The following is a 27,733-nucleotide window of genomic DNA, read 5'->3' on the forward strand; positions in this document are numbered from 1 at the left end:
ACAGATAGTAGCCGGCTTGGTTTGAAATCTGAATATCTAGGGTCAATTCGTATGAGGTGCAATCATTTGTTCTAATGCTATTAGTGCTGGCTTCAGGATCAGGCTGAAGATCATGATTGCGTGAAAGATCATGACGCAATCTATGTTTCTAAAGCTGGCTTCAGAGGGACAGGATCCGACTCTTATTATAGTAAAGATTTAATTCAGCTGAATTTTTCAGCTCAGATGCAATTCAATCAATTTATTATTAGCTTATTCCATAGACATATAAAACTTATATATACGGTTTATACATCTATAGTTTATTCAATTCAGACGCATTTTTTCTTGAAAACATGAGGAACGAGCAACGAATACCAAGTTTTATCATCATTCATCTCATCATCCCTACATGTAGTGCCGTTGAGTCAACTAATGTATATTCATAATAAAATACATAAATATGTTTTGAGAAACTGTCAGGTGTTCAGGATGACAAAATACATGCACAAACAAAATAAAAATACTATTTGCCACGATCTGTGGAATTGGATACAAAGTAACGTATCTAATACATGCCAGAAAACTGCATAAACATAGCCTGTTGAACAGCTCTCAGGAGTTCCTCTCCATCAATCTGCTCAGTGGTGTCATAATTTGGACTCTGGTATCTTGCGAGCTCAAGCTCTTTTAACTTGCATGACCACCTATATTTCTTACCTGCGATGTGAACCTGGGCCACAGTACCTACAGCAAGAAATTATAAGCTCATAACACCGTATAGATTGCGACAACATGGTTATATGAAGGTCTGGCCACACACCGACAAAATGGCGTCTTAGTGTCATTTATAAATGAACATGCAAGCGATTGGCTGAAATAGTTCGTTATAATGATATGACCACAATTCGATTTTATTCATTTCCAGCATGGCAAGTTGCGTTTAATAGTGACTTTTGACCAATGATGGCAACAGAGCATCACACAAACAACGGGATATGAATTAAGAAGGGTATTCTCATAACTTTGTAAGTCGATGTGCTTCCAATCATATGGCAATAGATTTACAAAAATTTCACTTTCTTCTTTATAACCCTTATGAAAACATTCAAAACAGTTGTATCGTATTTTTCGAACTATAAACCGCACCCCTATATAAGCCGCATCTGCTTTATTTTCCAAAAACCGATAATAAAACAATACATGGGCCGCACCTTTGTATAAGCTGCAGAACTCAGGACAGTGCTTTTTAATACGGCAGATACTTTCCGGTTTAAAACAGAACAATGTCTAACGGCACTGTTTCGCATTAACCGACGCTTTTTAACCTAGTGCCTATTGGAACAGTATCGTTAGGCATTGTTTCGTATTTTCTTTCACCGCTAGAGGCGCACTAACCGTAGATTATGGTTAATGCGCCCTAGTGGTGAAAGAAACAGCCACAGAATAGCCGCACCCTTATATAAGCCGCATGGCTCAAATCACCAGAAAAAAGTAGCGGCAAATAGTCCGAAAAGTACAGTAGTCTTAAGTTTAACGGTCAATCTATCACTTGTAGACGTGAGACAAACTTGCTAGGATTTGTTTTAAAAGATCTACTCTTTTGAAGTAATCATGTTGACACCATTTGTAATTGGTTCACCTAAGTCATTGACTCTGCTACAATTTGGCAGGCCATACATAAACTCAAAATCTGCCATTGCATTTTCTTGTCAGTTCTTTGGCATTATTACTTATGATATATACATTTATTATAATTTAGCTCCAAGATATGCCAATAATGGTTTTTTGTTGCAAAAAATAGCATTCCAACTAATTGTAAATCAACATCATATTCCAGCGGATTATATTCCAACGACTGAGCGTTTCAAATCCTTGCATTTTCTTACTTTACCTTACTTTGTTAAATGTTAATTTTTCTTCAATTAAAGGTTTTAAGATCTTTCATGGTGTGTGTCCTCATTCGATACAACAGCTATATGAAAGTTCCTATTATAAACTAGAATTGCTTATAAACATTTCATATCATTACTTTGGTATTGCAATTGCTAGAATCCTAACAATAGTTTAATTCACCAAAAAACCTCCAACTTAATGCCACTTTTATTTGAACGCCACTTCTAATTGGCAGCCTTTATAATTAGAGGTGGAACGAGACAGGTTTTTTAAGTTCGAGACGAGACTCGAGACACTGTCTTGTAAAAATTCGAGACTCGAGACACGAGACAGTAAAATAATGAGCATTTGGTGGTGATTTCACTACACAAGTACTAGCTACTTGGTATATATAAAATTGATAAAACTCTTTTTAAATTGAATTTTCACCTGGTGTAAACGATTTAAATACATTTTAATAGTGATATGCATGTAGTTTTTGTAAACAAAAGTGACACAAACAGCTCTAAAATACCGAAGTTGTATATTCTAAGAATTTTGAGCTTTATTGATCATAATTATTATAAACATATTGCTTTGTACATGTATATTTTTACCATCTATTGAATAGGTCTTACTTTTTAATGCAATGTGTAATGAAACCGATAGCCGTCGCTCTACAAAGAAATACCGCAACTAAAAGAACACACGATAACACTTTCATTCTTATCGTTTCATTAATGTTAAGTTTTGTTTGTGTATTAACTGTAGTGTGTGAATTATATTTAAATTGTACTCAGGAAATTATATTAATTTCTGTATACATGTACACGTATATTCTTATATTGAACTAACAATAACGTCATTGTTAGCCCAACACGGACTATGGTCGACACGGCCTTTCGTTCGTTTCTTGGTGTCCGGGCAACTTTTACCCGCGATTTATAGTATATAAAAGAGGCCCGAATTTTATCAAGGGCAGTTGTTTAGACACGATACACATATTAGTGTTTAGACACGATACGATAAAATACAGACATTTTACCCGCAAGTCTTATTTATTAAATTGGATTATCCGAAGGGTAATTAGATATGACCCGATATCTGTTTTAAGGACACAGAACCGAACTACAATATATTAACAGGGCTGTTATCCGGACTACATGATTAGACTCGGTGGCCAACATAATCAATAGCAACAAATAGTAACGGACCGGGTATAAGGCAGCGGCCCGCAATCCATTACAATATATGGAGTTGTTGCTACCACAAGAAGCCATGTTTTAACAACCGTGCGCAGGCGCTTTAGTTCTATTTCCTGTCTCGAGTTTGGCAATAGTTAAGTCGAGACGAGACCGATACGAGACGAGACAGGTCGATACTCGAGACGTCTCGTGTCTCGTTCCACCTCTATTTATAATAAAAGGGTTGAAAAATGGAGTCCCACCCTTTAATTGAACGTCACCTCCATTTGACAGCCACTTTGACATTCTTTGATCTTCACGAACTCATAATAGCAAGTGATCAGCAGAAAAGTGTCCACAAAGTCGTACTAATAATGACTCGTTAACATCATTAACAGTTGATTCTTCTGTTGTTTTTGTTCATAACGAAGTCAGTTTTCCAACTCCAAAGCTTTTCGTTGTTGCATTAAAACTTTGAAAGTAACACCATAGAAATAATTAATAACTTTATCAGGCTAATAGTAATTCCTTATTTAATGCGGTCTTGATACTTCGGCGTATGTGAAAAACTGTTTACATGATATATGATGGTAACGATAACGATGGTGTATGAATGACTAGTTGTAGGCTGAAAGTTATGCTTAGCACCCAAGCGGCTAAAAGTTTATCGATATTTGTGCTAAATGCAACGCCTAAAAGTTTTGCTTTGCTAAAAGAATTATTTGGACACTAATATTGACTAGTTCAGCAGTGCAGAAGAAGAGTTGAGGTCTGAAGATATAGTCGAAGGTATTGAACAGCCAGAAGATGTTCGTTTTATCAAAAGCGACAATCAGAATACAACTGGCCAAGCAAACGATGCAAATATTGTTGTTTCAGAAAATGTTAATCTCTGTTTCTGCATGTATTACAAATATGGTCTGTTTATGCCACTTGTTCGTGAATCTCTATTTGTTGCATTTGATAGATATATTCTATCTATATATATATCGTCTCCTGTTTAAATGTCTGCCTGTCCAGTTATAGTTATTAAAATTTTGAAATGAAAAGCTCGCTGCGTGCTGAATTTGAAGTCACGGAGGTTGCAATTGCAGGTTGCAAACCACACATTTAACCACTGAACTATACAATCCTCAGCATTCTACACTCTTATCATATACCGTATGCACATGCATACAGTTCAAAAGTACATGCCAAATGTTTACTTTTGATTATTAATTAATATTACCTTTTGCATTTGTTTTTTGTTAATTGTTGAAAAATTAATTTTTTGCCAATATTACCTATTTTTTAATTTGTAATTTTTAAATTTTAAATCTGGGTAACACTTCTATCTTTGGTTTTTTCGTAAGGTTCAATTGTTAAATCAGTAAAAGCTAATACTTTTCATCCGGACAATTGTATTATCTCAAGTAGGAATAGCCTCTACATTCTCTCTCCGTTCAGCCTGACAAACTTCCAGACAAAGACAGTACATTGCATTGTGCAATGCAATTGAGTACGCATTGCACAGGCTTCATTATATATGAGAGCATGAGTACGGAGAGTAGTAGAGTACCTAATTTAGCATCTCGCATCACTTCTTGGAGGATCCCAACATCTTCATGGCTGACTCCACCCCAGCCCAGTTCTGGGCTCTTGACAGTCAACTTTACCTAAAGGAGAGACAAATTTGTTTGGCATCCGTATATTAATTAATACCACAAAATGTATATTAAGAGAGCAGGTAACATATGAAGTAGACTGAATTTATCATAGACCGAATTTTTTATAGACCGTATTTCTCATAGACCGAATTTATCATAGACCAAATTTCTCATAGACCGAATTTCTCATAGACCGAATTTCTCATAGACTGAATTTCTCGTAGTTAATAATCTAAATATCTGATCCTTTGTTCAAACTCCTATTTGATTTGTTTAAATACTGAAGCCGAACTGTAGTATATTATACCAGTATAACCCTGCATAAAAATCCTGCAGTAATATTCCCCTCTACCTGTTATCTCTCAACTGCTTACCTGAACCTTGTCTCCAATAGAAGGTTCCCTGTGGTGTTCCAATTCTGTAGCCAATCCAACCCAGTCTTTGCATTCAGGGAAGTCAACTGTAACCTCTTCTTCCCCTTTTTTGCCTTTGATACTTTTTACCTTACCAACTGAGCTTCCTGTCACTCCGGCCCAGCCTCGAGAAGGTTCCGGAATGAAGCTACTAACTCGCACTTTATCTCCTTCCTGAAATCAGTTTGAATAAAAAACTAGCAGAACTCCAGACTTGTCCTTGTGGACTAACAATATGAATAAGAAACTACCAGATTAAGTAAGAAAGCCACAAACAAATTTGTTAATCAGAGATTATACAAATCAATCTTAAAAATTGGTTGGCAAATTTTATTGGAAAAACATATATTGACTTACGCATGTTTTTATGGAACGTTTTACAAAAATTTCAACACTGCTAATTTTGAAGCGTGTCACGGCGTGCTTATGTATGACAGAATATATAGGCCTATATAATATAATTATTGTAATAATATATATTATGTAATATAGTTTGTGTTGATGTCAAAAATAAATTCATCAATTTTTCCAACCAACAGAACATCTTATTAGAAAATGGAAAATAAATTAAACAACACAACGTCCACAATTGGTTTTTAAGAAAAGATTTTTTATCATGTAGATGAGGCCATGAACTTTGTTAACAGCTGAAAATATTTTCTGCTAATACTAAAATCAAAAAACATTTTCAATTTTATTTTACAATTTGATAGCTGTAAAGGAGTTTGAGGTACATTCATCCATATACATATATATATTTCTCAAAGTTTTTGTATCTGTGAGTTTGTCCAACTATAACTATTAAAATGTTAAAATTAAATATCCACATTCTGATGGATTTGAACTCACAGAGAATGCAACTGCAAGATTTTAATCCACACACTCTACCACTGAGCTTTACAAGTTATCATATACCATATAGCTTATGCACACGCTAAATGACGTATGATTTTAAACTCTATGATTTCTATTAACTCTATGAATCACGATGCTTTTTCGTAAACTTCCATTTTCGGTTTTTCGTAAGATTTAATTGCTATATCGCGGTCAAGGCTAATTCTTTTCACAAGGACAATTGTATTATCTCCGTAGGAAGAGCATTTTCAAAACATTTTTCTTGTGATATAAAGTTTGAAAGTTACAGTTATTTGACAAAGTTTGAAAACCTGTACAGTTGTTTTATTTTTTCTTTCAATTTATTTCAACTACACAAAACACTTTTCACATGATATATAGTTTAAAAGTTAGAGTGGCAAATGTTGTTACAAATCAATTTTCTGTCCAAAGACTTTTTTATTATTTTTTATTTTATACCCTAATACATAAAACATTTTCTTCATGATATGTAGCTTGAAAGTTAGAATGGCAAATGTTGTTATATGGTAAAAACAAATCAATTTTTTATCCAAAGACATTTATTACTCGGGCAACGCCGGTTAGTACAGCTGCTAGTACTTTACATATGAGTGCCCCAACGTACGAGAAACTCGGGATACAAGCTGACTTTCTAGCAAGTTTCTTCTTTGAGATACGAGTTCTCGATGGCCACTACGCAATATGGCCAAGTAAGCCAGAGGTCACCTTCAAGAGCAGAATTTCTCACCTTTCTCCTCAAATCAGTTAGAAAAAGTTTTTAAATGGTTGGCTGAAAGTTACAGCCTCGAGAAGGTTCCGGAATGAAGCTACTAACTGATGGTTGGCTGATGCGAGGTAAAAGCGCACAACCGGAAACAGATTATGAAAAAATATAGTAACAAAATTAAAACAAGTTTAGTAAAGGATTAAAACTTAGCTCCAGGTGTGTAACTTTAATTAATTGAAGTTAAATTCAAAGTTTCTATTAGGTAGAGTCGCACAAGTTTAGTGTACCAAACGCGTTGCTCTCAAATCTCTCTCAGACTACCATTATCCACATCATCTGTCTCGAAGGTAAAAACTCCATTCAATAGTATACATAGTGATGTTACATTTTATTGCAGATGATAATAAATAAATAGGTATTTGTTACTTTGTTAGTGTAGGTACTAAATTATAACAATTGAAAACACTTTCCACCACAATATCCTCTTTAGGTGGTATTTCCACAATATGGTAATGGATTAATTTGTACTTAGATATTTCATATAGGAAATAGTGTCTTGAGATGTGAATAAATTGACATACGAGCTCAGTCCCGGAACACATCAAGCTCGTATGTTGAGGTATGACTGTATTCCAAACAGCAATACATTTTGAGTTTTTAAAAACATTTTCTAGGAATTCATAAGTTATAGCACTAAAATTTGTAATCGTAATTAAAATTCATACATTCGTTGTCAAATTGTAAAATGGTAGATTAAAAATACACTAAAAACCCCTTAAAAATCATTAAGAAATGCAGCTCAGTGTAGAGTTTCGTGACTAAATTGTATCAATCTATTATAATTCAGTAAAATGTGTCTTGAAGACCTACAGGCTATTGAAGATCTACACTTGCATCTGCCTCCCTGTATAGTCTGAATATTGTTTCTGTTAAGCTTTTCGTTTCAGTTTAATTCAATTGTAAGATTGTCTTTAAATAATAAGACAAATCTGAGAGAGCTCTGTAAAACAATATAGTTTCTTAGACATGATTGACTCTATTGAAGGGTGAAGACATGACACAACAGTGGAGCTCTGTAAAAACAATATAGTTTCTTAGACATGATTGACTATATTGAAGGGTGAAAACATGACACAACAGTGGAGCTCTGTAAAACAATATAGTTTCTTAGACATGATTGACTATATTGAAGGGTGAAGACATGACACAACAGTGGAGTTCGGAGTTACCAACCTCTTCGTAGCTGAAGCCATTCAACTCCATGTAGAATAATATCTCACACTCGACACATAAATTAAATGAGTTATGATGCATAAAAATATAGTTGATTTCCTAAAAATGAATAAAAATCCAAAGATCAATTTTAATATTTTTGTAACACATCTATGATTAGCCATACCTTCATTCCACAACCAGATGCAAACTCTATTTCTGAGTAGAGCCCCCTCCATCCAGTTGCCTCAGGGAAGTCTACTATAACTACTAAGTCACCAGAGGGCGCTGCGGTATCAAAGTCTATGTCCTTCATAACTCCCTGGCTGCAAGGGATAAGGCAGGTTTATTTACCAGCTACTTTTTAAGATGAAGATGTCCTCAACTTGATCAAAAAAAACAAAGCTAGACAAATTGAGAATTGTCTGATCCATGGTTCATATCGTCATCTTGCCAAAAATAATTCCAAATATTTTTAATATTTACAAAATATACAATAAAAATAGGATTGCAAGCTGCCTTAACAATCTTCCACCTAATATCCATTCTCTTAGCGGAGAGATGTATTTTAAATGTCATATGTCAAACCATTTGATTTTAGTGGTTAATTGTTGCCCTTTTTCTTTTTTGTTTTATTATTCTTATATGGCATAATTTGTAAAACATTTTTGTTTTTGAAATAACATTATTGCAAATAAAGTAATATATATTTACTATTTAGGATACTGTGATAGAGGTTTTTGTTGTATTGTCTATGTTAGTTAGATTTTTAGCAATGCTAGTGTCTTCTGTATTTCCATGAGTCAACTTTATCTATTTATAGTCAGCAAGCGGCTTTTAGTTTTTATATCAGCTAGCGTTTATGTAGAAAGTATCTTTCACTAGTACACTGGCTAGTACAGAGGTTGTCATGTGTAATAATTATGTGCACAATCATTCTTTGAGGTGAAAATGTGTTGAGTGGTTCAGATGGTAGCGCTTGGCTCAGAATCCAAACAGCCGGGGTTCAATTCCTGTGTGAGGTAACTTTTTTTCTAAACGCTTTTAGCGTGATTCCAGACGGATGAACACAGATTTTATTATAGTAAAGGTTCTCACAGCAAGTATATCAAACCAAGTGTACAATGTATAATTGGTGACAAGGATCGAAATCTTTGTTTAGTTCAGGTACTGGTTATGGATCTAATTGACAGCGGGTCGGAACAGTGCTGGTTCTGCATCCTCTGCCATGGAATATTAAGAGCAGAGTTGGTCGAGATATTTTTGCCAGATTGGTCTTCCTGTGTGCATTTATTGTTCTGTCTTTGAATACCATCTTGCTACCCATTTCGGCTGTTGGTCTCTTCTTTGCCCGCAATATAGAGCAATGCTTAACTGTATAACAGTGCATGTATATTGTTTCAGTAGACCTGTTATTTTGTGTCATATAAGCAGGAGATGGTAGTAAAGTGTTAATCTTGATCCTGATTTGTCTGTCATTCAACAGTTTACTTGGTAAATTTTTACTGTATCATAATTCTGTATCAAGTTTCTCGGGAAAGTTTGACAGCTGCAAAACTTTTCCGACGCGTCCGCATTGCTTCATCGATGCTATCGATTCACGGTACACGTGGGTGAAGATGAACGCTAAAAGGAAAACGCTGACATACAGAGATATAGTGTGAACCAACCTTTACTCATGGTAAATATTTTCTATATTTTATTGTCTCTGCTAATCAGAATTATTAGGAAAGCAGCTGAAAATCTTTTTACTTCCTGAAGACTTTGCTCTTACTTACCTTTTGCCAGCTTTTACACCTTTCCATGAAAAGTGAGGGGTTTTTATTGAGCTTTTTATTCCAACTCTGTCTCCACGAAATGGTAGCTTAGCCTTGCTGTAAGCTCTCTCCAAGCATCCCAGTCCGGGGCCTACCCAATCAAACTTCTCAGGAAAGATGACAAGAGGCTATAAAATAAGAAATTGCTACATAAAGCACTTAGCCTGAGAGCATTTTGAGATTTCCTCTATTTTTATATTTTCTCTGCAACAAATTCAAATATTCTTTTTTGTAATGTGACAGAGACAGACATCTACCAGTACCAGCAGCATTAGTCTCCCTCTCACCCCTCGCCTCGTGGCTTCTCCTACAGCTAACAGTGAGTGTCATTTTAATACCATTTCTATTCACCAGGTGCACTAAAATTAACAATAAACCGCAAGCAAATATCTTATCTAGCGGTGTACATAATTAGATCAGCAAACTAATGTGTATAAAAATATTTGTACAAAACTTGATTGAGAAAATCACTTTTCATACATAGAATAGTTTTCATGACATTGAACAGAGCACTTTTAAATTATTCAGCTATCATTTCAACAAGGTCAATTACCAATTCTTTTTTTTACACATTTTTCTTTGCGACCTTAAAAACCCGAGAGCAGATTCAGGTGGATGTGAACCGTTTTAGATTAGGAACTGATAATGGTTTAGTTACTACCTTAATTATTTTATATACGGTATATGCTAGGTGAATGCCCGGCATTGCACGGGTAATAAAATAATAGCCCGATGAATTTGAGTAACTTACGCTAGTCTAAATTTTTACTATAATAAGAGTCGTGTCTGAAGCCAGCTTAATAACCGTTACATTACGCGTAATGATCTCTCACACAGTCATGATTTTTAAGCATGGTAGTAATAACCAACAGCATTTTGCCAGGCACTTTAATCATGCATAATGTGACAGATGTAATAAGTATGACCGCAATTATTCAGCTGTAAAGCGATGTAGCTGCTTGGTCAAGTGGTTTAGCATGTCTGCAAACCTGGTTATTCAAAGTTCAAATCCAGTGCGACCCGCATGCTTTGCTCCCATAACTTTATCGCAAAAAATATACATATATACTGTATATAGTATATATACTATATATATAGTATACATATAGTATATATATACTATATATACTATATATACTATATATAGTATATATATACTATATATAGTATCGTACTTTTTGGACTATAAACCGCACTCCTATATAAGACGCATCTGCTTTATTTTCTAATAAACGATAATAAAACAATACATAAGCCGCACCTTTGTATAGGCCGCAGAATTCAGGACCGCTTTTTAACGCGGCAGAAACTTTGCTGTTTAAAACGGAACAGTGCCGAACGGCACAGTTTCGTATTATCCGACGCTTTTTTACATAGTGCCTTTACGGAGCAGTACCGTGAGGCACTGTTTAGTATTTTCTTTCACCGCTAAAAGCGCACTAATTGGAAATTCGATTAGTCGCACTCTTATATAAGCTGCATGGCTCAAATCATCAAAAAAAAGTAGCGGCTAATAGTCCGAAAAGTACGGTATATGTACTATATTGTATATATAGTATATATGCATACAATGTATAGTACAGTAGACGCTCCTATAATGTAAATTCCGGATAACATGAAAAATTTACACAAAGTTATTGCTTCGTACTACATAAAAAGTTGTATATAACGTAAAGAGACAAGTCGGGGCAACTTCTCAAATTCGATTTGAATATCTCGCTCACCCTGTGAAAAAAATGACTCGCGTATGGCATTATATATACAACTTCTGTGACATTTTAGTTCGTTCGAATAGATCCTCAGATGTGTCGACAAAACAGAGATTAGGTAGTTGCAAAATTGTTCATAAATACTTGAAGGCGGGCGATCGATTGGTGCAGGTGTTACAGCGTCGGTCTACCAATCTGAATGTCATGAGTTGAGAGTATTGCCTAAAGTCATCTTTTATTCTAACCTTGACCCCTGGATACAGATAGATGACAACCAGGTAGTACCGCTAGTTTTATAGTAAAAATATATTTTTGTTTTGCTTTATTGTTGGGGTACAAAATATTTGTTTTTAGTTTTGCTCTGCAGAATAGACTCTGCTGTCTAGAAAAAATAACCAAATCTTTGTGAATGGGCGTCGAATATGTGTATTCCCCATCAACCTACTGTAAAATTACCGCAATCATAGTCTATAAAACCAGTGAAATTGATCAGAAAAGGAAGCAAGTTGTCAACGCAAACTATTAATATTACAGTTACGATACAGTCAACAAATGAAAAGTTAAGTATAGTTTCCCTTTTTGTTTGGCTAGAGGAGTGAGTTTGGAAAAATCTTGGAACAGATTAGCCAATTTACATGTATTTTACTGTTCTTATAAGTTATAACGTAAAATCCCTATAACGTAAACGTGCCTGGAACGGATTATTTACATTGTAGGAGCGTCTACTATATACCTATATATCTCCATATCACTTGGAGTCTGTGCATAGACCACAATTACTCAATGGAGTGAAAGCTTACATATGAAATAGATTCTCTTCTCACATTTACACTCACCTTTTCTGTGGTTTGCTTATGGAAAGGAAAGCTCGAGTTAGAACTCTCTTCAGTTCGAACTCCATAATAAATTCCAACACTTGAGTGAGAAACTTTTCCGTTGATAAATTCCTCCAACTTTTCATCATCGTCAAAAGAGCTGATTCTTACAGAATCTCCGGAGCGGATTTTCAAATGTGACTCTGGTGAACCTGTAGAAATATAATAATTGCAGCAGAATGATATAAAGTACGTTTCATATTAGAGATCAAACAACAACATATGTTATCCATGAATCTTCTAAATGCTTCTTGTAGCAAGTGTCTTGATGAAGTTAAGTATGTATGTTGCAATAAGTTTCGTTATGCTAATTACTAGGATGCGATTGATGGACTTGAATTGAAATCACTACTGAGTTGATGAATTAATAGTATGTATTTATGCGTAATCACCAACAACACCGTGAAATCTAAAATAAGATTTCACAACATTATATTTATACGGATTGTAAAAGATTAGATTAAGATGAATATAAAATAATACTTCATGCCTCGACATATATAATAATATAATAGGTATAGCAAAATGAAAAGCCGAACACACTTGTATAGTTGATAAGAACACTAAAATATATGATATTTGCGAAGAGTAGGCTGCAGCGTAGACAAAGGACAAGAGTAAAATAAGCATAAATAGATAATTGACAAATAAAAGATAATAATATTGAAATATGACTACCTTTGCTGCTCCAGTAATCGCATGATATATGGTGATATAGTGGGTATGTAAGGCAGTCTAGATATAAAATTGAGTGGAAACATAAGAAGCAATGTTAACCTGTCTGTGGGATTAAAATCTGACCTGTTGTTTACAGGTTGACACTCAAGACCACTAGACCACAGCTGCTCTCCTTGTGCATGAAGTCAATCAACATGGCATTCTGATTAGAAAAGAAGAGAAAAAGCAAAAGTAAGTACAGTGCACCCTCGAGATACGATTACCCTGATATACAATTTTTTCACCTTACGAAGTCAAACATTGTGATATCTTCACCTCGCTATACGAATTTTATTTCACCATACGAATTTGAGAAAAGTTTCGCCCGAGTTAAAATTTGGCCGTCGGTGTGCTCATAACACACGTCGAAATAAAAAAGACACCGAAATATAGTTTGCCGAAAACATTCTTAGAACGTTTAGAAGAGACACGATGATCGACTTCTCTCATGTCCGCGTGGAGAATTTTGTGTAAAATACACAAGCGAGGGCAAATATTCATTTGTAGCGTTATTATAGCTTTTACTATAAACTTTTAAGTCAGCATACGTATATAACTACAAGTATCTACATTTAATTCGTTATCTATGGAATCTGAGACCGTTACAAAACGAAGGAAAAATGATTTCTATGTCAACAAAGTTGGATGTCGTAAATAAGAAGAAGGGACACGTATTATTAACATTGTCAAGGAATATGATCGCAACCAATCAGCATTTGCAATTATTATTAAAACAAGAACTCCATTAAAGCAAGCACAAGTAAGAGCTTCCGACAGAAGATTTGAATGAGCTAGATCATGCACGCGATCAGCATTCAAAAGGAGCAACCATTTAGTAAAGGCGAGGATGTAGAAGATACAGAAAACCCCACATTCGCAGAAATATTTCAAGTGTTTAATTTACTGCTGTGGGCTGGTACATTAAAACAATGCATGTATAATATATATTATTTATTTATCTCTTGTGTGGCATGTTTTTCATATTTTATTCATTTTATTTGTTTCCTTTTGATTTTATGTTTTATTTTCTTGTTTAACAATGTCTTTGCAGATGGGCTTGTTATCTTCTACGTGAATACAATTCATCGTATGTATGTAACTCATATAACTAGCTACTCAAAATAGTTGACGCATCCACATTACTTTCTGAAACTTGCTAAAGCCCTGTCCCCCCTAGGGTATAAATACGTACAAACTTTGTATGTATGCATTGATTCTTTTGCACATTTCATACAAGACAAACTACTACCACATTCTCTGGATCCTTTTACAAGCGCTAGCTAGCAGTTTTCTGCATTGCACCATCAATTTTTTTGTAGAAGTAGAAAATTGGACAGGAATGGACAACATCTTTTAGCCTGCTAAAAAATTCCAATTCATTACGTTTTAACTTTATTTTCAAGTGTACAGCACCATAATTAGCATTGATACGTTTTTGCATCCTCTCTGCTTTACTCGCTACATATACCAGCTAAAGTCATGTTACTCCAAAGGTCCTGTATAGAAAATAAAATTTTATTTTTCTTTTCGGTGGCCATTAATGGTCAAGTGTGCGAGAGGCCGCTTTCTATAACTGCATCACTCAGCCTTATTGATTTAGGTTGAAAAAGGTTTCAACCGGATAGGCTAAAGTTTATAGTGAAAGTGAAGATAGGAACTGCTGAAGGACAAAATTTCGTGATGAAAAGTTGAAATTCAGTAAAATAGTTTAAAATACATACTAAAACTTAGGTTTAAGTGTAGGTTTAGCAAGCTAAACTTACTTGAGGTGAATTCAAAGTTTATGTCATGCGTACCTTTTGAAGGCAAGAACTCCTTACTGTACGTACTGCATTTGGTACACACATTATAATTTTGCGTTTTATTGCAAATCATAACCATTAAAATACACTAAATACAATACAGTTACTTTAGGTAACTATAATTACTAAAGTTAACATACTATTTTGTTGCTAATTGTCAATATGTACACAATTTTATTAAAGAAAATTGACGATTTTTACCAGGGGGTGTTTGCATTGTATAATTACAATGGTCTCTATACCCCTACATACGATTTTTTTCACTATACGATGCCAATCCTGGAACGAGTTAACATCGTATCTCGAGGGTGCACTGTATTACCCAGTTATATAGTGTGCCTCACCAATGTTTAACTTAGCCATGTTTTGATTGAGCTGTGTGAGTTTCTCAAGAAGTCGTTTGCCCTTTGCTACATCATCAGCTGTGTACCGGTTGCCAGAGAGTTTCTTGGTTAAATCCGGGACGTGCTTCATCGCATCCTTCATTTTGTCTATGTTTGGTCTGAGGCTATTTGCACTCTCCTTCAGTTCTGATTTGGTGTCACAGAGTCCTTTGCTGAGGCCTTGCAGCTTAACAACAGAGGGTGAAAATAAACATAGGGTAGAGCACCATGACTATGAATGGCAATAAGGTCAACATCCATGGCCTGTGATCCATGTCTCGTGCCGCCAAGGCAATAAACAGCTTTGAAAATGTCAAGAAAGTTTGAAGGCTATTCACCTAAAGGATTGCCAGCACCTTCTTAGCAAACTCAGACAGCAGTTCAAAAAGAGGTCACAACTTTTGAGATCTCAAACCGTCTCCTCTTTATTTAAACAAGTACTATTAAAGGGTAAGATAACTCCTGCATTGCTAAATCATTTTTTCTGTTTGCTGAACTTGTTTGCCTACTGGTCTGAACCAGTTCACTAAGGCCTCATATTTGTTTATATACAGTATGTATTGTATATACTGTATGTATTATGTACTGTATATATTATATACTGTGTAAGTATATACTTTACAAGTTTAATATATATTGTATATAAATAATATATAATATATATTTTATATATTATATATATACTGTAAATAGTATATTATATATATTAATGTGCTGACAGTCCCCTGCGCTGTGAGATATACTATAAAACCTCTATTTGAATGCCATGACACTATATTTCAACCCTTTTTCTAGAGTGGCGCTTTATTAGAGGTGAAATTCAAATAGACTGCAGGGGTTCCCAACCAGGGAGGAACTCCCTTAGGGGGAAATTTGGAATGTACAAGGGTGAAACAAAGAGGTGTATGATTTGTTAAATTTTTAATTCATGTTTTTTAATTTGGGCTTCATCATTTAACATCTTGGTTTTATCTTTAACACTAGCTGCTAATAATAAGCTACTAGTCAGAACCCAGATATATGTGAACACATCCATCCAGATTTAGATTGGATTGTAAGTTAAGCTAGTCATAAACAAATTTATCGCCATGCCGAAGGTCATGTATTGTTGTGTGTTGTAAGCGTGCTGTATAAAAATTAATAATATTTTGTTAGATGTTTAGATATGTAGAATAAAATGAGATTATAATTTGTATCGGCTGTTTTAGTCGTGTGAGTTAAAAGTGCGTGGGGAATCAGAGTGATGAAAAGGCATAAGGAGGGAATTGAATGAAAAAGGTGGGGAACCCTTGAAATGGAGGTGTTGTATTTTTCAAATAGCTCATTAGAATTTTTAGAATTTAAATTTAACTTTTTTATGGGCGAAGCGAATGTCGCCTATATTTTGCCTCCCCTTCGGGTGAGCGACATGAACTTTTTTGCATGCGATAAATCTACAATGACTTACCCTCCAACTTGTTGTAGATCTCTAAATAAATATGCACGAGGAAGCTAAGTAATAACTCTACCAGTTGATATTTATTGCTTGCAATTAACTTTTGATGATATTATACTCTGTGTTGAAATTTGTTAGCCTTCATTATTTTGCTTTTATTCTAATTTTGAAGGCATATTTTTTTAGCTTATTTAATAATGTTGCATAAAAGCTCATTGCACTCATTAATATGTTTGCTATAGTTTGCAGCCAAAACTGGCTTTTATGCGCAATAAAAGAGGAGTTACGAGCGTCGTTCCTTTGTGTTCGATTGTGATCAGGACACTGCGCTACTTCGCTACTCGATTACCTATTAAGTTTTGAGAATATGTGTGCACATACTTACTACGCATGACGATCTCTCACAGTGCAAGGGACTGCCAGGGGAATAGTAAGAGTAACGTATAGCAATAGCTCAGTTGTTAGTAGCAATAAGAAAGCACAGACAACAAGTTCATAGAAGGCAGCAAACTAAAACACTTCAGTAAGCAGAATAACATGCCTTCTGATGCAAAGAGACGGGACAGAGTTTAAAGGTTAAGCAAACAGATGATCTTTTCTGTTTTCCTTTCAGTCACAGTAATAATAATAATGACTTACTTTCTCTCGACAGTTCTTGTCAGTTTTCTGCTGGTACTCCGTGATGGACTTCTTTATATCTCTTGATGATGACGGGATGTCATCCAATATGTCTGATTGTTGTTTTATCTACAGTTAATTTAAGAGTTTGTCATGATGTACTATACTAGCGGCGCTGTTTAAAATAGCAAAAGCATGACAAAGCAATTCATCGCTACGCTTCTATGATTTGATTAATCCGCATGTTAGCGCCATCTGCAAGATGGAAACAGCATAAGTCTGCAAATCGAACAAGTTTTTTACTCTCAAATTTTTATCGAAAGTTTCTGACTTGTGAAAGATGGAAACGGCACTTGCGAATGATACGCAAAAAAAAGCCTCACAAACTATTCCATTTTAAACATTTTTCACACTTTAATCATTCCTATATCGAATGCGTGATGCTAAGGGAGACAGGAGTGTGCAGCTACGATTTCTGATGTAGAATTCCTTATCGTTTTCAACAGAGCGCCCAGTTATCTCTCGGTAGCTCCACGTGCGCACAATTCCAAACCCGCATCATCTCCACTATTAGAGACTAGTGCTGGGCACGGGTAATAAAACCCGTTGAACTCGCGGATTTGTGTTCTCTCGAGTCTTGGGTAATAGAAATTTTGATCTTGCAGGTTCGGGTTTTGTTACACGGATCCATCAAGTAGAGTCAACAGAAACTCGGTCTATTGCGCCTGGAGCTCTAAGCACTGTTTAACAACCCGTCTGTTAACACTGCGAGCACAAATATCAGTCGATATAAAATAGTAAAAAACAATAAATAAATTGAATAGAATTATAATTGCATTGTAAACTTTAAGATACGTCTGATGTTTAGAAACTTTAGCCATAAAACCCGTATCAACAAACCCGATACCTGAAAAACCCGTTGGCAAGAAGTACTCGTGCCCAGCACTAATAGAGACACAATGTATCAGAGATTTTTGTGTCTACAAAGTATTACATACTACTATTCAGAGCTGGCTTTAAAACTTGATACCTGACACCTGCCAAACCTGCCACATTTCAGACAAGATGAAATACCTATAAGCTTACCACCGCCTTAGCACATTTTTGCCATCTTTCCCCAGCAGCTATGGCATTTCGGAGTTCTGTCTTTAGTGTCGTAAGGTCCAGCTCTTTTGAGCTGATGGTAGCATTCTGATGCACATTGTCGCTATCTGTGGTGTGAATATGGATTAAAATAAGTAACAGCAAACTCGCTGAGGGTCAGTCACAGCTCTTAAGGTGCAAACACACTAGGCGATTTTAACGCGAGCGCCGTGAGGAGCTGGAGGTGCCAGGCTCCAGAACTGTTACATATTCAGATGTTACCATCATGAATTACAGATGTTACATTACGCATAACATAACGATTATTAAGCTGGTTTCAAACACTGCTATTGTTTTATTACCCGTTAGATGCTAAAAGGCCTGTGATCGAAGACTGATTTGTTGTTACTGGTCAGTGATTGGTTGGTTGCTGAACCACTATTTTAGCCTAACAATGGGGTAAACAACTCCTTTCTTGTATCTCGTGTCCACTAATTAGTATGACAGGCATCTAAAACATATCTCAGGAGTCTATAGAATATTATTCTATATTATTTATAGATTACTAAATATTACTATAGACTACTATAATAATACTATAGACTACTATAGTAATACTATAGACTACTATAGTAATACTATAGACTACTATAATAATAATACTATAGACTACTATAATAATACTATAGACTACTATAGCAATAATATAGACTACTATAATAATGCTATAGACTACCATAATAATACTATAGACTACTATAATAATACTAGAGACTACTATAATAATACTATAGACTACTATAGTAATAATATAGACTACTATAATAATAATACTATAGACTACTATAATATTACTATAGATTACTATAATAATACTATAGACTACTCTAGTAATATTACTATAGACTACTATAGTAATATGGTAGTAGCCTATAGTAATAGTTGCACTTTTCAACTCTCAGACTCCAACATGTAAATATCACTTCCTGTACGAGTCGTGAAGCAGCTCAATGCGTATCATGTTTTCCTTTTGAATCTGTAAAAGATCGCTCGTGAACAACCCAAAAAAATTTTCCGTGCTTCCCATTATGTTTCTCTATTTGCTGTAACTTTTATTTGAAAGCAGATTTTAATCTCAGTATTTTGCACATTAAATAAAGTTCATTTAAAAAATTGTTGACTTAAGGAAATATTTACTATAACCTGTGGAATAACAATGGAATATAATTCATCCATCTGACTGTCCAAAGTCACAGTTAGAGATTGGGAAAAAAGACTGCTTCATGCCAGATTTGAACCCGCGACATTCGGCAGTCATCTGGCACTCTACCACTTGCACCAATCATGCACCTTCACTGGTGTTATAATTATTGCTCATATAGTTATTCTCTGTGCTTTACTGTCACCCCTGATGATCTTTGGCAATCGAGACTTCCAGGGTAGTAGTATCTGATAATTTCAACTAGTGTGTGTGTATGCAGTTATTACTTATCCAGGGAGGGTTGAACTTAAGGACCTACTTCAAAGAATTATCTAGAACACACGCAATCATTGTACTAATAGAGTTATATGAATGTTTGTAACAGACAATCGGTTAGCCTTGCAGATTGGAGTAAGACAACTTTTCAAGGAGGGTGTAGAAGAGGGCGTTTCAAGCTCTCCTGAGAAGTTAACACCTCTAGGGGCGCTTCCTTAGAAAATTCTATTAACAACCTTATGTACATTAAAGATATTACATACAAACTTCAGATCTGCCCAACAACAGCTAATGGTGTTATGCTAAACAGTTTTTTTACCTCCAGCCTGTGAGAGCTCCATTGCTTGTCTTTTTTGTTTGAGCAAGTCCGCAATTTGTTTTGTGACAAAGCTTTCTGGCAGTTCACCAAATCCTCCATTGAGCATTGGAAGTGTCTACAGAAAAAAAACAAAATCATTCTAGTAGAACTTTATTTTGCTAGTTACATTCACTGAAAGATGACAACTCCTTACAAAAAGGTCTAATGTTAGTGACAGTTTAAATGTTCAGCAAAGTTTTCTGAAAATTTTTATATTTTCAACTTATAATTAAAGTAAAATATTTTAATAAAAATCAAAAAAAAAATGTTTTCCCACGACCAAACAAGAGTGAAACGATTGATTGGGAGAATTATGATAAATGCATATGTGCACACAACTCCCGAAAAATTATCTGTTAACGGCCGTCACCAAACCCTTGCAACGAAATCCTATCAACAAATTTAACTATTTTTCAGTAAAGTCGTTTAAGTATAATAATGATACAAAACGCATATAAACCAATTTAAATATGTTACCAAGCCTTTGAAAGGTTACCGCAAATTCCTAAAACTAACCCATCTGATCGGATTATAGATAAATAGACAGATTTATTAAAACAAAAATCGTCACAAAACGCTTGAAAAGTTTCGTTTAATAAAAGTTAGGACCGGAAATTGAAACGCTGAGCGACAGAGAATAGAATGATAAAGTCTTGCCACAAATCGCCATAAAAGGCTTGAACTGCTTGGTTTATTAATAGTTTCGACCGACCTACGAAACGCCAATAAAGCCGTGCGACAGATAGTAGAACTGTTTACTGTGTACTGTTTGAGGCGTAGACCGATTTACAGGTACGAAAATGTGGTACACAGTTTATTAGCCTACGTTTTTGTCCAATTACCGAAGGTTTTTCAAATTATCTAGAACATCAGCCAGATTTCTTAACATCTTATCTACAAGGTAGGGCGTTACTACAACGCCCTTTTATGACAAGAATATTTCTTTATTTCACTTCAGTTTGCATAAAACTTCCAGACGCGTAAATGCCAACACTTGCTCTCTGTTACATATCGCTGTCAAAACCATTCTACATTCATCACAACACAACCAACTTTCAAACTGTATATTACACACCAGTTTGCCGTTTAACTTTTACTATTGCGTTTCAGAGATATAATAATCATATTTCATTATTGTTGGCATTGTTGTTGTTAGTTAAATTATGAACAGTAGGTTAGGTCTACAGCTTGAATTAATATTTATTTTATTATTGTAAAACATAAGTTTGAGATAGTTAAATATTTATTTTATTAATATTTATTTCTGTTACATATCGTTGTCAAAACTGTTCTGCATTCAACACAACCAACTTTCAAACTGTATATTACAATATATTTTACTTGTAATATTGCATTTCAGAGCTACAATAAACATATTTCATTATTGCTGTTGTTAGTTAAATTACGTACAGTAGTTTAGGTCTACAGCTTGAATTAATATTTATTTTAACCAACAACAACTTTCAAATTGTATATTACACGGCAGCTTGCCATTTACTTTTAATATTGCATTTCAATATAATATAAGATATAATAAACATATTTCATTATTGCTGTTGTTATTTAAATTACGTACAGTAGTTTAGATCTACAGCTTGAATTAATATTTATTTTATTATTGTAAAACATAAGTTTGAGATAGTTAATTATTTATTTTATTAATATTTATTTCTGTTACATTTCTGTTATTTCTGTTGCGCCTTTTTAGAGTCGTGCTCCCTCAAATTTTTTTTATATCATCTCAAACAAGTCTCATTTACATTATACTCCGTCAATTCCTGCTGAGAACTACTTTTTCAACAACCAACAGTACCCTCTCTTTTTTCCATTATTACTTTAGTCGTGGGCTGTATGACAGTGGAATTTCTAGTAGGGTACAAAATATTAGTTGCAGCGGATAATAATTTGACCACTTTTTTTGGCAAAGCAGATGATGCTCATGAGTGTGAATTCACTGCATTACAGAGTTCTTAAAACTTGCTCAGCTGCTCCCAATCACTTTGTTTCTATTGTGTAGATGGTGGAGATTTGGAATTGTGCGCACCTTGAGTTACATGCAATGAGTGTTTCAATAGACATTCGCACATAGCAGATTAACCCGGGTGCTTTGGTAAAGATAAGGATTTCAAAGCCAGACATCACGGCACATTCGGAACTGCTCCAATCGAAATAAGATAGATTGAAATGTGGAAACAGATTTAAAATGGAATAGCTGGCGCGGCATTTTCTTGCGCAACATCAACCAGTGTCGTTTCCATCCTTTGCAAGCGAGAAACACTCAGTAAAGATTTGCAAGTAACAAAACTGGATTTGCCATTTTAATTTTGTGGATGACTCAAACATGAGGATTCACCACCTTCTGGAAATATAGTGAATGTTATGAGAGGTTTGATTTCGGTACTATCACTTAAATATTGCTGTCAGACTGAAATATACTGTCATTCTTAAACTGCAAGCCGGGGGAGTGTAGAGCCACCCGCCTACCTTAACTGGCCTACTTTGACACAGTCTTGTGTTAAATATATATATAGAGCACTAATAACATCAGCATACGTTTAAGAATTCAAAAATCATCAAGACCTATTAATATAATATCTATCAGCATGGTTGACATTATTTATTAACTGAAAACTTGAAAAAATTAGAATTTTTAAAAGCAGTAGGAATATCGAATTATGTGTTGGAGCTTCAAAGTAAAATGTTGATCAGCATTCGTACACTTTATTCCAAACAAATGTGAAAATGCAAAACCTACAAACTCATTGCAAATAGTAAGCAACCCCTCAAAGATTAAGTGTGATGTCTCCTTAGCTCACTGCAATCAGAGGCTGTGTGTGTTTTTAAGAGCGTTGTTACACAAACGATGGCTACACGAACTCAACTAGACATGTCTGAGTGCAGTGGCAAGGGAACCTAGATGACTGGAGACATGCTCAGTTGCAGAGAGCCAGATTCGTTTAGATTAGAGGTTAGATTCGTAGTATATTGCATCATCCATACATGTGAGCCATGCTTGTTTCTTGTGCCATGTATTTTCGGGCAGTCGGCCTTGAACATTTGAATAAAGCACAAGTACTGGCCAGTACTTTACTCTCTCATTACAATTGAACATACATATAACAGGATGTCATTCCTGTCACTACCAGTAATATTTATGAGAAGTGAACCCTGAGCTGGTGCTAATAAGTCTAGCTAGTAAAACCTCTACATTTTATTGACTTTTATAGTTGCATTTGTTTCTAAAGTTGATTTTTGTTCAAAAATTATCAGAAGTTTTACAAATGATAGCAATATCAGTCGACCTACTTTGTTTGGCCAATGGGAAATTATATTCTCATGACTTGTTCACAGAAATGGCACAAACTTTCAAGTGCTTTACCATGTAGTTAGCCAGTGCTAGTAGTCACTGGCATGATTGCTTAGACTGGGCCAACATTAACTCATGGTTGACAACTATAGCCTGAGAGCTTCTACTGTAATGAGATTATGGAATGTTGTTCACTGCTCCATGTATGTACTGAACAAATGAAACTGTCGAAAGTAGGCAATTTTACTCCTCTGCATCAATGAATTTTTCATAATTGTCTTCATAATGACTTCATACTAAACACCAATACCAATTTTAGGGGGCGTTTCAGAGGCATTTATTGAGTAAAAAAATGTTCTACCCTCAAAATGTTTACATTAAGAATCAATTTTTAAAAAGAATTATTTACATAAGTAGAGGTACCTCTATAGAGGTACCACTATACTATAATTGACAATGAGAATAGAAACATCAACATTTTATACCAGACACCAAGACTTGGCCAATTTACATTATAGAATAGCGTTATGCTTAAAGAACCTTTTCTTTTAATATAAATAATTTTCTTTACGATTTTTGTTTTTGTTTGAAGGTCTAATTTGCTTTAAACTTTATTGACTGGTGTAAATAAAGGTAATATTTTATATTTATAATACAGCAACAACTGCCTTAAAACTTTCAACTGACTTCAACTAAAATAAGTTCAAAATGTATAAAAACTTAGAAAACATCTAAATGCAAAAACAAGACTGTTATTTGCCCAATTGTGGCAGCAGGGAGCTGCTGATTAGAGATGCCAAACAATCTTTTTAAAGAAGGCAGTCACGTGACCTACTTTGTTACACTTGGGGCACTGATAGTCATACTCTGTGGTGCTGACTTTGCCAAGGCAGGAGATACAAATGGTGTGCTGACATGGTAGCACTTTGAGTACGTCAACTTCCTCCGAACAGCTCATGCACTTTATCAAGTCCAACAAAGAGTCTTCCATGCTGTCTTCTGCCATCCTCTCTGACAAGCAAATGTTTAATATTTCATATTTCTGGCTGTATTCATACATGTAAGTTGGTGTAAATGTAGTTCAGTTAGGATTTATCACCACGGGCTAGCCGGGTCACGCAAGATTTTCGTCACGCATATACAAAACAAAAACAACAGGGTAGACACACTTTTCGCGGTCTTCCGCACGAATATTCAAAAATACTAACATATGTCAATTCTATCGGCCAAACACAACCTACTAATGGATGAGCAACCTATTAATGTATCCGAATACCTCATATAAAATAAGCCAACCATGTTACATAATAGTTAATACCCACTTTTTCTCTGGAAATATGCCTGCCCGCGGTTTTTGGCCAAGAATAACCAGGGTTCATTATACACCAAAATGTCTTTCACGGGTTCCGGAGGTAGCCCGTTATTGGCATTATCGGGTGGGTCCATTGCTCCCGTACCGAAACATAAACTATTTTTAAGCCAATCAAATTCAGCTGCGGTCAAAACAGAGTTTGCAGTAAATTCAAGTGGATGAGCGTCTGGGTATTGTATGGTTGTTGAACTATGTTGTGATTGGCTTATATTGTAGCCTTCGTTTGGGGCCGGGTCTTTTTATGGACACCCGAACCTAATTTACAGTACGGGCTACCTCCGGAACCCGTGAAAAACGTTTTGGTGTATAATGAACCCTGGTTATTCTTGGCCAAAAACCGCGGGCAGGCACATTTCCAGAGAAAAAGTGGGTATTAACTATTATGTAACATGGTTGGCTTATTTTATATGAGGTATTCGGATACATTAATAGGTTGCTCATCCATTAGTAGGTTGTGTTTGGCCGATAGAATTGACATATGTTAGTATTTTTGAATATTCGTGCGGAAGACCGCGAAAAGTGTGTCTACCCTGTTGTTTTTGTTTTGTATATGCGTGACGAAAATCTTGCGTGACCCGGCTAGCCCGTGCTTATCACATTCTCACATATAATTGAGAGAGGACAAGTCCTACTTTTTCAAAACACTTTTTTGGCTTATTGTTGTTATCACACAATGTCTTCATTGGTAGCACATTAGAATCATTACATGAACTTCCAGTTGTATCTACTGTAGAGCAAACTTGAGGTATTTCAGATTTAATATCAACTTAGCAAGTACTGCACTGAGCATGTCAAAATTGCCATCAAATCAGCAAGTACTGTACTGATCATGTTAGAAATGGCATCAAATCAGCAAGCACTGTGTTGACCATGTCAGAAATAGCATCAAATCAGCAAACACTGTACTGATCATGTCAGAACTGGCATGAACTCAGCAAGCATTGTACTGTTCCATGTCAGAACAGGCATCAAATCAGCAAGCACTGTACTGATCATGTCAGAACTGGCATGAACTCAGCAAGCACTGTGCTAGCCGTGTCAGAACTGGCATTAACTCAACAAGCATAACTACTAAAATGGCAGAATCAAAACTCAGCAAGCTAGACCATCGCTAACAGATTGGATGGTAACTGGTTTAACACAAGAAAAGGTACGGCACACTCATTGTTAGATCTACTATTTTTCTCAGATTACCTGAAGCAGCATTGTGCAAAGACATTCAAATTTCATTTCATCATAGATTGAACAATTTTAAAGCCATTGCTGGTTGGTCTGAAAAACAACTTTATATCAGTCCATGTGAAAATTGCCACTTTTCGGAGCCATTATTCATCAATGGTCAATATTTTCGGCTCTTCCAGCCAATTTTCTTTTTATATTATCCCCAACTACCGCTACTTATGCCCTAAATCACCAACTATCCTTTTCTCTTTCTACATCTTTTCACATTCACTCATCACCTTGCTACTTCCATTTTTCTTATTCCTACTAGTCCAACATTTAACTGCTTACCTTGTCATTTGAATTCCTCAGGCGTATGCAGCAGATTACAGTTATAAAACCGGAAAAAATTGAACAAAGACACAAACTACTAGCGTTCTGGTGAAACTATTATGAAAGTATAGCAGCGGTCACTCTCTAAAAAGCTCTCGCCCTTATTGAAGCCAGCTGACGAAGTGCGGCTTACCGCGTCCGCAAACTATCAGCGTTAGTTTAGTACGGGGAATCCCCTTATATGTAAACGCACAGAGACTGGAATTCCCCAGAACAATGCTACGTAACAATAGCTTAGCTTTGATCAGTAATAACAATCGATGGTTCATTAGCCAACGTTGCGGTCGTTCGCTCACGTATTGATATCGAAGCCTAAATTTGTAATTTCTCTCACACGCATCGTCTGTTTTTTTCTGCCACGATCAATCTACTATTTATGTGTGTGAAGTAATGCATACTATGGGTATACTGCGGTGAAATTACGTGGTCAGGCTATGCATTAGCGAGTCATTAACATAACGCTGTTTGTCAAGAGCAGGAGAATCTCTCAGCATCCTGAGAGATAGCTTCTCACGGAATCTTGCAAATTATTGATAGCCTGTGTTCCGCACTTGTTTGTCAACTGTAAGCGATGAGGACACCATTATTCTTTATGAATACCGGATCACAAAAGAGCTAATGTTAGGGTAACAAGAAGATTGCTAGCATTTCTTCTCTTTAGGAAAGCCGAGGTATTAAAAAGGAGAGAGAGAGAGAGAGAGAGAGGAGAGAGAGAGGAGAGAGGGGGGGAGGGGGGAGAGGGAGAGAGAGAGGGAGAGAGAGAGGGAGGGAGAGAGGGAGGGAGAGAGGGAGGGAGAGAGGGAGAGAGAGAGAGAGAGGGAAAGAGAGAGAGAGAGAGAGAGAGAGAGAGAGGGAGAGAGGGAGAGAGAGAGGGAGAGAGAGAGAGAGGGAGAGAGAGAGAGGGAGAGGGAGAGAGAAAGAGCTTTTACGAGGATCGATGTGTGATTGAGTTGATTTCTTTCACGGCAGACTGTAACAGCTAATGTGATCATTCTTTTTGGTTATTAATATACGTAAAGTTTTCTGAGTACGTGTGTCGACAACGTGAGTTTATTTTTATTGGTGGCAAGTGATTATTTATTAGATAATATATTTTGTTGTATTTGTCTGCACACTGTCTTCTGTTTGTGTACCGCTTGGTCTACTTTGGCACTCAACTAATCACAGGTATCACACAGTCACTGACTAAAGCACGTAGTACGCTAATACAGCCGTATTTATTTAGTCGCACTTGGTAAGGTCAGATAACTTGTAACAGATCCCACATAGTAGTGCTTGCAAGTGCCATAAGTCGCTATATTAGCGAGAGGCAAGTGCAAAACTTCACTACATTGG

General features: G+C 35.6%; 1 protein-coding gene across 1 annotated transcript; it reads right to left on the reverse strand.

Moving 5' to 3' along the window:
* Nucleotides 1-465: 465 nt before the first annotated feature.
* On the reverse strand, nt 466-26,492 carry LOC137401981 (uncharacterized). Its single transcript, XM_068088451.1, has 12 exons — nt 26,357-26,492; nt 24,308-24,483; nt 20,127-20,241; nt 18,334-18,458; nt 17,269-17,376; nt 15,156-15,381; nt 12,254-12,444; nt 9,670-9,836; nt 8,079-8,217; nt 5,059-5,271; nt 4,597-4,693; nt 466-726 (listed from the first exon to the last, which is right to left on the reverse strand). Exons 2-12 carry the CDS (start codon nt 24,476-24,478, stop codon nt 548-550), a joined length of 1,731 nt encoding a protein of 576 aa, XP_067944552.1. The 5' UTR covers nt 24,479-24,483; nt 26,357-26,492; the 3' UTR covers nt 466-547.
* Between the last annotated feature and the right edge of the window lie 1,241 nt (nt 26,493-27,733).

The sequence above is a fragment of the Watersipora subatra genome, chromosome 8, assembly GCF_963576615.1.
Source record: "Watersipora subatra chromosome 8, tzWatSuba1.1, whole genome shotgun sequence".
NCBI classification, from domain to species: Eukaryota; Metazoa; Bryozoa; class Gymnolaemata; order Cheilostomatida; family Watersiporidae; genus Watersipora; species Watersipora subatra.

What these genes read in the sequence shown, in the direction of transcription:
- LOC137401981 (XM_068088451.1), bottom strand. Translation starts at nt 24,478, where the DNA reads ATGGCAGAAGACAGCATGGAAGACTCTTTGTTGGACTTGATAAAGTGC. An exon ending in AGTGCCCCAAGTGTAACAAA is followed by an intron (nt 20,242 to 24,307) that starts GTAGGTCACGTG and finishes TTTTTTCTGTAG; the next exon opens with ACACTTCCAATGCTCAATGG. An exon ending in ACAAGAACTGTCGAGAGAAA is followed by an intron (nt 15,382 to 17,268) that starts GTAAGTCATTAT and finishes TCTGTTGTTAAG; the next exon opens with CTGCAAGGCCTCAGCAAAGG.